The sequence below is a fragment of the Pogoniulus pusillus genome, chromosome 36 (assembly GCF_015220805.1).
Source record: "Pogoniulus pusillus isolate bPogPus1 chromosome 36, bPogPus1.pri, whole genome shotgun sequence".
NCBI classification, from domain to species: domain Eukaryota; kingdom Metazoa; phylum Chordata; class Aves; order Piciformes; family Lybiidae; genus Pogoniulus; species Pogoniulus pusillus.
Window position 1 is genome coordinate 4904044 of NC_087299.1, and position 11955 is coordinate 4915998.

At 57.3% G+C, this 11955-nt stretch overlaps 2 protein-coding genes across 4 annotated transcripts; one reads left to right on the forward strand and one right to left on the reverse strand.

Moving 5' to 3' along the window:
* Positions 1-1303: 1303 nt before the first annotated feature.
* C36H1orf174 (chromosome 36 C1orf174 homolog) lies at positions 1304-5168 on the forward strand. The gene is made up of 3 exons (XM_064171758.1): positions 1304-1543; positions 2883-3398; positions 4423-5168. Exons 1-3 carry the CDS (start codon positions 1304-1306, stop codon positions 4531-4533), a joined length of 867 nt encoding a protein of 288 aa, XP_064027828.1. The 3' UTR covers positions 4534-5168.
* A 1330-nt stretch (positions 5169-6498) lies between these two features.
* On the reverse strand, positions 6499-11756 carry DFFB (DNA fragmentation factor subunit beta). Of its 3 annotated transcripts, XM_064172229.1 has the most exons (8): positions 11621-11756; positions 11423-11549; positions 11144-11332; positions 9932-10011; positions 9617-9790; positions 9330-9430; positions 7384-7504; positions 6499-7123 (listed from the first exon to the last, which is right to left on the reverse strand). In XM_064172229.1, exons 1-8 carry the CDS (start codon positions 11732-11734, stop codon positions 6983-6985), a joined length of 1047 nt encoding a protein of 348 aa, XP_064028299.1. In that variant the 5' UTR covers positions 11735-11756; the 3' UTR covers positions 6499-6982. The 3 variants fall into 3 exon arrangements, with proteins under 3 accessions (XP_064028299.1, XP_064028298.1, XP_064028297.1); XM_064172228.1 differs by having other exon boundaries at positions 7030-7504; XM_064172227.1 differs by having other exon boundaries at positions 7030-7504; positions 11144-11549.
* Positions 11757-11955: the final 199 nt, after the last annotated feature.

Genomic DNA, 11955 nt, shown 5'->3' on the forward strand with positions numbered 1-11955 from the left:
CCCTGTGAAAGAAGTGATGATAATTACCTATTAAATCTAGGCGTGGGGCTGCTCTGCCACGCTGCAATTCACCTGCTGGCGTCAGAGCCCTTGAAGTTAAAGAGGGATTTGAGTTACTGACAGAATTCGTTCCCCGAGGACTGTGGAAATGAACTGAGCGAGTAATAACTCCCACACCTAACAGGAGCAAACCTTGCTCCAAAAGGAGCCACAAGGGGAGGGAGAAGATCTCAAACGTTCAGGACCTAGGCAGAGGTCGGGCAGGCTTAGTCTGGCTCCTTTCTCCCCCAAGGCAGTGCCCCAAGGGGCAAGCTCCTCCAGTTTCATTCTGCTAAAGCATATTAGAACCTAACTCTGTGTGGTGGTTTGGGAGTTACCTGACCCCCACACGTAAGAAAATCATTGAGGTGAGCTGGAAATTAAAGAATGAAGCCAATATTTACAGCTTAGCACAATAGACAAGCAGATAGGCAAGAACACAAGGGAGGTTCTTCTGCCCCTGTGCTCAGCACTGCTCAGGACACCTCTGGAGTGCTGTGTCCAGTTCTGGGCTCCTGAATTCAAGAGAGATGTGGAGGTGCTGGAAGGTGTCCAGAGAAGGGCAGCAAGGCTGGGGAGGGGCCTGGAGCAGAGCCCTGTGAGGAGAGGCTGAGGGAGCTGGGGGTGTGCAGCCTGCAGCAGAGGAGGCTCAGGGCAGAGCTCATTGCTGTCTGCAGCTGCCTGCAGGGAGGCTGTAGCCAGGTGGGGTTGGGCTCTGCTGCCAGGCAAGGAGCAACAGAAGAAGGGGACACAGCCTCAAGCTGTGCCAGGGCAGGTCTAGGCTGGATGTTGTTAGGAAGTTCCTGGCAGAGAGAGTGATTGGCATTGGAATGGGCTGCCCAGGGAGGTGGTGGAGTCTGTGTGCCTGGAGGTGTTGCAGCCAAGGCTGGCTGGGGCACTGAGTGCCATGGTCTGGTTGGTTGGGCAGGGCTGGGTGCTAGGCTGGGCTGGCTGAGCTTGGAGCTCTCTTCCAACCTGCCTGATTCTATGATTCTGATTCTTGAACACCTCCAGGCACACAGACTCCACCACCTCCCTGGGCAGCCCATTCCAATGCCAATCACTCTCTCTGACAACAACTTCCTAACAACATCCAGCCTCCTACTACTGCAGCCCAGGCAAGGAAGAGGAGCGCCTCCTCCGCCCGTCCTTTCGGCCCGGAGCTGCCGGGCAGCGCAGGGTGCCAGGGCTCGGCGCGGCGGTGCCAGGCGAGGGCCAGGAGGCTCCACAAGATGGCGCTGGCGACCCCGCGCCCGTGCCCAAGATGGCGGCGGGCGGCCAGGTGCGGCGGCCGCGCCGCGGGGCCGGGGCGCAGGGCCGGGGCCGCACCGACAGCCGCGGAGCGGCGTTCCCGCGGCGGCACCGGCGGCAGAAGCCTCCCGGGCGCTCTGCGAAGGACTGGCCGGAGGGAGAGCAGCCGCAAACCGCCGCCGCTGAGCCTGCGCGGGAAGAGCCGCCAGAGCCCAGCCGGCAGCAGAGGGGCGGCCCCGGAACGCCGAGCGGGGTAGGACGGCCGGGGCCGGGCGGTAGCGGCGTGTGGGTGGGTGGGGAGGGGAGAAGCGATTGTGAGCGGGTACCAGCTGAGCATCGCCGGCAGGGCACTGCCTGGGGTGCTGGAACCAGTTGGCAGTGCTGTGTGCAGGCGCAGAGGCTGATCGGGCACAGGCCGGGGCCTTGCTGCGGCGGTAACCGCAGATTGAATCACAGAATCGGGCAGGCTGGGAGAGAGCTCCAAGCTCAGCCAGCCCTGCCTGGCACCCAGCCCTGCCCCGCCAACCACACCATGGCACTCAGTGCCCCAGACAGGCTTGGCTGCAACATCTCCAGCCACACAGACTCCACCACCTCCCTGGGCAGCCCATTCCAATGCCAATCACTCTCTCTGGGAACAACTTCCTAACAACAGCCAGCCTAGACCTCCCCTGGCACAGCTTGAGGCTGTGTCCCCTTGTTCTGCTGCTGCTTGCCTGGCAGCAGAGCCCAACCCCACCTGGCTACAGCCTCCCTGCAGGCAGCTGCAGACAGCAATGAGCTCTGCCCTGAGCCTCCTCTGCTGCAGGCTGCACCCCCCCAGGTCCCTCAGCCTCTCCTCACAGGGCTGTGCTCCAGGCCCCTTCCCAGCCTTGCTGCCCTTCTCTCAACACCTTCCAGCACCTCAACATCTCTCTTGACATGAGGAGCCCAGAACTGGACACAGCACTCCAGAGGTGGCCTGAGCAGTGCTGAGCACAGGGGCACAAGAACCTCCCTTGTCCTGCTGCCCACACTGCTCCTGAGCCAGCCCAGGATGCCATTGGCTCTGCTGCCCACCTGGGCACTGCTGCCTCCTCTTCAGCTCCTCTCTGCCAGCACCCCCAGCTCCCTCTCTGCCTGGCTGCTCTCAGCTGCTCCAGCCCCAGCCTGTAGTGCTGCTTGGGGTTGTTACGGTCAATGTAGAACCCTGCACTTGTCTTTGTTCAATCTCATCCCCATTGGCCTCTGCCCATCCATCCTATCCAGTTCCCTCTGCAGCTTCATCACCATCATCACCAGCTTTGTCACCCTTTTCTGGACACGTTGCAGTACCTCAGCCACAGACAGGTTCTGGGTTATGCTTTGAGAGGAGGCTTTCTGCTGGTGCTGGTTGAGTGTAAGCTCTCTCATCCTTTGTCTTTCTTTTTCCACTTCCTAACCAATCACTTTTCCTTGGCCCATGGTGTTTGGACCCAGGTGCTGCTCTTTTGATGCAGCCCTTTGCTTCCAGGTCCAGCCAGGCAATTGAAGAGCTGTGGGGATTTGGATTCTCTTTATTTTGAGTAAGCTTTGAGATTTCTTACAATGTACTTTTTTCCTGCCTCTACCAGTGTTCTTCACGCAGGGCAGCTGGCAAACGACCCCCAAAGAGGCTAAAAAGTGAAAGACCTGCCCCAGTGAAAGCAGAACTAGAAGGGCCTACAGGTGGAGGTGAAAGCCTTGCTGCACTGGAGGATGCTCCTAAGCCATCTGCTGGGGACCAGCGCTCAGGAGGAGACTGCAGTTTGATGCGTTCAGAAGGAGACTGCACTTTAATTCAGCAGGAAGAAGTTGAAAGCATTGCAGAGCCTAACAAAGACAACCAGCAGAAGGAGCAGGATATGCCTCCTGAGCCCCACGCAGTGAAATCAGGCAGAGCTCCACCACAGCTGGGCACTGCTGAACATCTGCACATCTACAGTGAGGAGGAGAGAAGCTGTCAGAGCCTGCTCTCGGATGAGTCTAGCTTGGGGGATGCAGATGTGCCCAGGAAGCTGATGGAGCTGGACAGCAGCGCTCTGCTGAACGAGGACAGCAACCAGCCCATGCCTGTGGCTCGCTTCTTTGGAGATCTGGAGCTCTTAAGGGTAAGGGGATGCCAGCCTGGGCACTGTGTCACCAGCTCTGGCCCACTTTAGACTTCTTGCATCTTCAAAAGTCTCAAACTTGACCAACCCTGGTAGACAGTTATTCTCTAGGTAGAATGACTTGTCATAGAATCATAGAATCAAGCAGGTTGGAAGAGAGCTCCAAGCTCATCCAGACCAACCTAGCACCCAGCACTGGCCAATCAAACAGATCATGGCACTAAGTGCCCCAGCCAGGCTTGGCTTCAACACCTCCAGCCACAGAGACTCCACCACTTCCCTGGGCAGCCCATTCCCATGCCAGTCACTCTCTCTGCCAACAACTTCCTCCTAACATCCAGCCTCAACCTCCCCTGGCACAGCTTGAGACTGTGTCCCCTTGTTGTGTCTCAGGGATTAAATTCATTAGGGCAAGTTAATTTCAGAGGTAAGATGCAGAAGCAGTCCAGCAGGCTGCTGTGTGCTGGGCTGCAGCCAGAGAAGTGTGGGCAACAGGGCAAGAGAGGGGGATTCTGCCCCTTGACTCTGTTCTCCAGTATTGCCTCCAGCTCCAGTGTGCCCAGCATCAAAAAGGCACAGAACTATTGGAGTGAGGTCAGAGGAGGCCACGAGGATGATCCAAGGGCTGGAACTCCTCTGCTGTAAGCACAGGCTGGAGGACCTGGAGTTGTTCAGCCTGGAGAGGAGAAGACTCCAGGGGGATCTTAGAACTGTCTATTTTTGTCCCTGTGTGACCTGCCCTAGGTGCTCCTGCTCTGGCAGGGGAGTTGGACTGGATGAGCTTTTGAGGTCACTTCCAACCCTCCCATTCTGTGGTTCTGTGAGTACCAGCCCTTGTTTTGGCCAGGGGTCAGGCAGGCTCCCCTCAGAGCTCCTCTGCTTTAGCTGTGGGGTTAGATGAGGAATGTGAGGAGCTGTTGGTGCCTCACTGTCAGGTATGGAAGTCTATGAGCTGTAGGAGAGGTAGGAGGTCTGCCACTTGCTGCAACAGACTTTCCTTCATCAGTTTATCTTTTTCTTGAAGGATCTGCCAGCAGCTGCTCTCCCAAGCACAATGATGAGCAGGAGGGAATTCAGAAAGCTCCATATCATTGCAAAAGAAGAGGAGGAGGAGGAGGAAGAGGATGTTGTCTAACAACAAACCGTAAACAGACTCACCCTTTTCCCTGTGCAAGCACAGAGGGCTGGCTGGCAGTGCACCAACAGAAGGTGGCTGTGTTTGCCTGCTGTCAGAGGGAAGACAAGTGGCAGATGCCACCTCCAGGGAGGAGGCACCCACAACCCTCCCTGGGCAACCTGTCCCAGTGTCTCCCCACCCTCACTGTAGCTCCTGCCCAACATCCCTGAAGTGTTAGAGCCTGACCCAGGGGCCAGGACAGACACTGCTGAGAGTTGTTGTCCCTCCCAGGGTGCAGCATGCACCCCACACCTCCCACCCTGCCCTGCCTCCTGCAGCCCTACCGCTCCCTGCCCACTGCTCAGGAGTGCTTAGAAATCAACCAGCAACCTCAGCTGCTCCCAGGAGCTCTGAACTCACCCTTGTGTTTGTGCTAATAGTTTCTTTGAAAGCGTGGTGATGCAACCAGCACCCAGCTTTAGATGGCTATAAATAGTTTATTCCACATTTCTAAAAATAGAGAGGAAATGTTAGCAGCAGATGGGTTAAATAAATATTAATTCCTACAGCTAGAGCTTGGTAAACATCCCAAAGTTGTAAGGCAAACAACTTGTGTATGCATGACATGGAAATTTATTCCCATTTCCACTCCAGCTGAGGCATTGTTTCTGTCAATGAGGCTTCTTGGCTCCTTTTCACTCCCAACTCTAACACAGGGGGGAGAAAAAATGGACTATTTTAATGGCATATTCATGGTGTTCAGCACAACTCCAGCGTGGAGCAGCTCTCCCAGCTTTGCCTCGAGTGCCTGCTCTGCTCCCAGCTCTTTCTAGCAGCTCTTTTCACACGGCTTGGTTTCAGGGCTGGACAAAGTGCTGATTTGCAGTTGGTGGCAAGTGTGATGATGATGATGTTTGTCAGCTGAACCTTAGCTGTGATGCCTTACCCAGTGCCAGCAGCCTCTTGTGTGCTTCCAACTCGGTTCTGTAAACAGCCACGGACACAGAGCTGGCCCTGTCCTGCACGCATCCATGCACACAGAGCTGGCCCTGTCCTGCATGCAGCCACACACAGAGCTGGCCCTGTCCTGCACGCATCCATGCACACAGAGCTGGCCCTGTCCTGCATGCAGCCACACACAGAGCTGGCCCTGTCCTGCATGCAGCCACACACAGAGCTGGCCCTGTCCTGCATGCAGCCACACACAGAGCTGCCCTGTCCTGCATGCAGCCACACACAGAGCTGGCCCTGTCCTGCATGCAGCCACGCACACAGAGCTGGCCCTGTCCTGCATGCAGCCACACACAGAGCTGGCCCTGTCCTGCATGCAGCCACGCACACAGAGCTGGCCCTGTCCTGCATGCAGCCACGCACACAGAGCTGGCCCTGTCCTGCATGCAGCCACACACACAGAGCTGGCCCTGTCCTGCATGCAGCCACGCACACAGAGCTGGCCCTGTCCTGCATGCAGCCACACACACAGAGCTGGCCCTGTCCTGCATGCAGCCACGCACACAGAGCTGGCCCTGTCCTGCATGCAGCCACGCACACAGAGCTGGCCCTGTCCTGCACGCAGCCACACATCAGAGGCTGGAGAAGTTCTGCTGTAAAGGCAGGCTGAGAGTTGGGGCTGTTCAGCCTGGAGAAGGCTCCAGGGAGACGACCTGGATCAACTCAATGCACTGCTGCTAGGAATCCTGGATTTGAGGCACCTCCTTCCATGTATGCTTGGGTGTCAGGGGTGGGTATTGAGTTTGTGCAGAGTAAATCAGTGCTCTCTGTAGCAAAGCTTCCACATTTCCAGGACCTGGTGAGTTGTGGCTCACAGCAGCTCAGCATCCACAGCCTCCCTGGGCAACCAGTTCCAGTGTTTCCCCACCCTCACTGGCAAGAATTTCTCCCTAATCTCCAGTCTCAATCTGCTCTTCTCCAGCTTCAATCCATGAATTAACCTGATCCTGCATCTCTGCCTTCAGACACACATGAAGGTGGTGGCAATTCTTTATTTCACATCCTTTACACTGCTACTTCTCAACAGTTTCTATCAGCTGATATTAAAAAGGGATGTTTTGTTAGCTGAGGTAGGGAGTGTTGGACAGAAGCAATGTCCCCTCCAGCAGCACCCAAACATGATTGTACAGCACCACTGCTTGTTTGCTCCAAGCAAACACAAGCTGAAAAGGCAGAAGCTGTTTGGAAGGAGAGGGAGAGGAGAGGGAGAGCAGTGAGAGAGCTGAGAAAGGACAAAGGTGGGAAGAGCAAACCCATGGCTGTGCTCTTCCTTCCAGGGGATGCACAGGGTCGGGGAGTGCAGGTGTCTGGCAGAGCAGAGCCAGCAGCTCTGCCGCTGCATCACCCTCTGGATTCCCCTGGCTCTCTACCTGGGAAAGGCACAGAGGAAAGAATTATCCTCAAGAATTCTTTGTCTTAATGTGCAGAGAAACAGCAACCTGCAAGTGCCCTCAGCTCAGCTCTGAACTGTTTTGCCTGAGTTCCATTTCTGTCTGGTGAGGTCTGGGTCTAGAAGAGCCCACAGGATGAAGCCAGTATCAGCCTTTGGCCTCCTGTCTGTGCTCTGGTTCGCAGCACAGCCTGGACTGAGGCACACCTGTAGTAAGGGAGGAGGCAGGGGAGCACAGTTAGGCACAACCTGAATGGATCTGCTGAGACTACAGCCTTGGCAAGGCCTCAGCCAAGGCCTCCTCAGTCAGGGGTTGCCAGCTGGGGCTGTTTGGAGAGGATGCGGCGCGATGGCAGGCGGCCAGCAGCAGCTCTGGGGCACCTGGGCTCTGCCTGCTGCGTTCTGTAGATCCTGCTCTTGTCACAGCTCAAGTTGTGATTGGTTTTCTTATGGCAAGCAATATGTACCAGCTTTAAATTCTCCACTGTAAACAGCAGCTGATAGAAGTATTCCCAGTTCACTTCCCTTCTGCCTCGTGTTGTGACAGCCTCTGCCAGCGTGGGGACCACAGCACGTTTCTTCTCTATGCTGCAGTAGAGACAACAACAGTGGCAGAACACCTCCTGCCTGCACAGCACAGCTCCCCTGCCTCTGCAGCCTGCCACAACTTCACTTTCTGCAACAGGTTGATGGTTCTGTTTTTTTTTTTTCCCCCTGAGGAAATCAGTTCAGCAAAGCCTGCTTGCTTCACAAGTGCACAGAGCCAGAGACTGGGCCTGAGGGGTTGGCCAGAGAGCATAGAATCATAGAATCAAGAAGGCTGGAAGAGACCTCCAAGATCATCCAGTCCAACCTATCCATCCAGTGCAACCTATCCAGTCAAGATCATCCAGTCCAGGCCTATGCATTCAACCAGACCATGGCATTAAATGCCCCAGACAGGCTTGGCTTCAACACCTCCAGCCACACAGGCTCCACCACCTCCCTGGGCATCCCATTCGAATGCCAATCACTCTCTCTGGGAACAACTTCCTAACAACATCCAGCCTGGCACAGCTTGAGGCTGTGTCTCCTTGTTCTCTTGCTGCTTGCCTGGCAGCAGAGCCCAGCCCCACCTGGCTGCAGCCTCCCTTCAGGTAGCTGCAGACAGCAATGAGCTCTGCCCTGAGCCTCCTCTGCTGCAGGCTGCACTCCCCCAGCTCCCTCAGCCTCTCCTCACAGGGCTGTGCTCCAGGATTCTCCTCAGCTTTGCTGCCCTTCTCTGGACACCTTCCAGCACCTCAGCATCTCTCTTGACATGAGGAGCCCAGACCTAGACACAGCACTCAAGGGGTGGTCTGAGCAGTGCTGAGCACAGGGGCACAAGAACCTCCCTTGTCCTGCTGCCCACACTGCTCCTGAGCCAGCCCAGGATGCCATTGGCTCTGCTGCCCACCTGGGCACACTGCTGCCCCCTCTTCAGCTCCTCTCTACCAGCACCCCCAGGTCTCTCTCTGCCTGGCTGCTGTCCAGCCAGTCTGTCTCCATCCTGTAGTACTGCCTGGGGTCTGTTCCACACACAGAGTGTGGGCAGCAGGGCAGGAGAAGGGATTCTGCCCCTTGACTGTGCTCTGCTCAGACCCCACCTCAAATACTGCCTCCAGTTCTGGTGTCTCCATCATCAGAAGAGCACAGAGCTGTTGGAAGAGGAGGCCACCAAGGTGATCCAAGGGCTGGAGCACCTCTGCTGTGAGGACAGGCTGAGGGAACTGGGGGTGTGCAGCCTGGAGAGAAGACTCCAGGGGGACTCAGATGAGGCACTTAGTGCCATGTTTTAGTTAATTAGAAGGGCTTAGTGATAGTTTGGACTTGATGATCCTAAAGGTCTCTTCCAACCTGGTTAATTCTGTGATTCTGTAACCTTAGAGCTGCCTGCTAAGACCTGGAGGGATCCTCCAGGAAGGCATCCTCCAGGAAGGCTGCAGAGGGACTTGTCCTGAGGGTGTCTAGAGGCAGGACAATGGGGAATGGTTTGAAGCTGAGGCAGAGTAGAGACTGGAGCTGAGGAAGTTCTTTAGTTGGAGAATGATGAGACTCTGGAACAAGCTGCCCAAGGAGGCTGTGGCTGCCTCCTGCCTGGGGGTATTCAAAGCCAGGTTGGATGAGGCCTTGAGCAGCCAAGTCTACTTGAGACCTGTCCCTGCCCATGGTGGGGAGGTTGCAGGAGATGGTCTCTGAGGTCCCTTCCAACCTGAGCTATGATGACTGTATGAAGAGCAGCACAGCAGCTGCTGAGTGCTGCCTGGATCAGCTGTCACTGGAGTTTTGTGCTACCAGACACAGCAGCACTGCATGGGGGCCAAGCTCAGTGGCTGCCCCTTTCCTACCCAGGGTGAAGGGCATGAAATGGGTCAGTTGAGTAGTTTGTACCTACATGTGGTCGAGGTTCCAGGTGCTGAAGAAGATCCTGCTCTCCCTGTTGCTGTAGGGGTTGATGGAGTGCTTGCTGGGGCAGGCAGCGCAGTCAAAGGGACCCTGCAGAACAGGCTGGCTGTGAGGGGCTGCTGCTCCCCCACCCAGTGCCAGCCTTGCTGCTCCCAGTAACCAACCCACGAGGTCACACAGACTGTGACACTGCCCTGCCAAGCTTGGCACTGCGCTGTGCAAGCTCCCAGCATCGCTTTCCTCCCTCTGATGCCATGGAGCAGGGCCTGAGCTCACCTGGCAGGAGAACCACCCCTCCGTGGTACACAGGCGAGCTGCCTCCTCCTCCTCCCTCCTGTCAAAGTAGCTGCCGTTGTATTTCGCAGCCTTCAGCCTCTCTGCCATCAGGTCAATGATACTTCTGTAGGCTTCTCTTCCCGTGGGATGAACTTTGGGCAGAAAATTACTAACCTAGAGCAGGGGGAGAAGAAGCCACCCAAATCACTCCTGCAGCAGCCCACAACCAGCACAGTAAAAGGTATTTTATGGACCCCTGGCCAGAGAACTGCTCTTAGTAGAGGCTTGAGAGTCAGTCCCTGAGCAGAGCCTCACCTCCCTCAGGTAGCTCCGGATCCTGCTCTGGCAGCTGTACCTCATGTAGCTGGATTTGCTCTTAAAGCGAGACTCCACACCTAGGGGCAGTTGGGCTGGGTTGGGGCACTGCCAGTGCTGTGCTCCTGCCTGCCTGGGTCTTTGTCCCTGCTCTCCATGTGTGCACAAAACTGCTTTTCCCCCCCCCCCCCCATTTTTAGTCTTAACTGCTCTGAGACGACTAAAGTCTCACCACTTAAGCAGAGCTCACAGAGCATCCTGCTGGGAGAGCTGCAGCTGAGAGTGGAGTTAAAGTGTTTCTGGTTGATTTGCAGAGAGGGAACACTGAGAAACTGTGAGAAGGAAACAGAATTGTTCAGGAGGAGCTGGAAGGACCTGGGGAGGGGGAGCTGCAAAGGCAGGAGGTGGGAAGCAGAAGGAGAGGTTTGCTGGCTGATAGGTGCAAAGGATCAGTGCTGCACTGGCAGATGGCTCCCAAAGCCTCTGTGCACATCAGTGCTAGTGGGGGAAGAGGTCTTGGAGAGAGCAACAGGGGATATGGGGGGGTACAGGGGATACTGAGGGGGTACAGGGGATACTGGGTGGGTATAGGAGATATTGAGGGGGTTTCAGGGGATTTGGGAAGGGTTATAGGGTAGTTACAGAGGATATTTGGGTTACAGGGGATATTGGGGAGGGTCACAGGGGATACTGGGGAGGATCACAGGGGATACTGGGGAGGATCACAGGGGATACTGGGGAGGGGGTCACAGGGGATACTGGGGAGGATCATAGGGGATATTGATGAGGATCACAGGGGATATTGATGAGGATCACAGGGGATACTGATGAGGATCACAGGGGATACTGATGAGGATCACAGGGGATACTGATGAGGATCACAGGGGATATTGTGGGGGGGATCACAGGGGATATTGTGGGGGGGGATCACAGGGGATATTGTGGGGGGGAATCACAGGGGATATCAGCAGGGGTTAGAGGAGATACTGGGGGTGTCACAGGGGATTTTGGGGCTGATAGCGTTTTCTGGCACTAAATATGCACGTATCTTAAGGAATCTTCACCCACTCGTGCTGCTGTCAGCGGTAACTAACCCCCTGCCCGGGTACCCAACCCCACCAGCCAAAGGGACTCCCAAACCCCTCCAGCCCTTCTCCGTAGGGACGGAGGGAAGTGGCTCCTTGGGCAGCTCCCCGCGGGTGCCAGACCTACCTTCAAACCAGCTCTTGTCCTCCTCCCTGCCCTCGGCCAGGATGTTATGGCTCAGGTTGTGGATGAGATCCGCCAGCAGCTTCTGCCTGCGGGGCGCCCGCTCGTCCGCCAGCAGCCTCCGCGCCGCCGCCACCACCGCATCGCCCTGGCTGCAGAAGGCCACCAGAAACCGCTCGATGTCGCTGGCACCTGCGGCGTAAGCGGACCGGGAGACGCCGGTTGAGCTCCGCCACCGCCGGTTGTACCGGCCCGGGTCCTCCCCGTCCCGAGCACACTCACAGCCGCGCCAGCTCTCTCCGGGTCCCAGCAGCACCAGCTCCGTCTGCGGCGGCAGGGTGCGGAAATAGCTCTCGGTCAGCTCCGTGCCGTCTTCGTAGAGGCAGAGCCGGCTGCCTGACAAGGGAAGCTGCCCCCGGGGCGAGTAAGAGGCGGCCGTGCCCGCGGTTACCGACCCTTCTCGCCGGCCCCGGGCCGCACCTGCAGCAGCCTGCAGCCCTTCCGCAACAGCCCGCGCAAGCTCCCAGCCGCCACGCCGAACTTCTGCGGGCTGCCGCAGCCGCGCAAGCGGAACGGCCGCAGCAGCTCCGCCATGGCCGCGCCGGAGCCGGGGCCGGGGCCGTGTCGGGGCCCGCCGCGGGGGGCGCGCGTGCGCGCGGGCGGGGGGCGCGTGCGGGCATGCGCGGGGTTGCCAAGAGACCGGCGGAGGGGCCGCGCTGAGGCGAGTCCGGCCCTGGCGCCGCCGCTGCCCTTCTGCTACCCCCTCGCTGCCCTCCCTCCTGCCTGCCCTCCCTCCTGCCTGCCCTCCCTCCTGC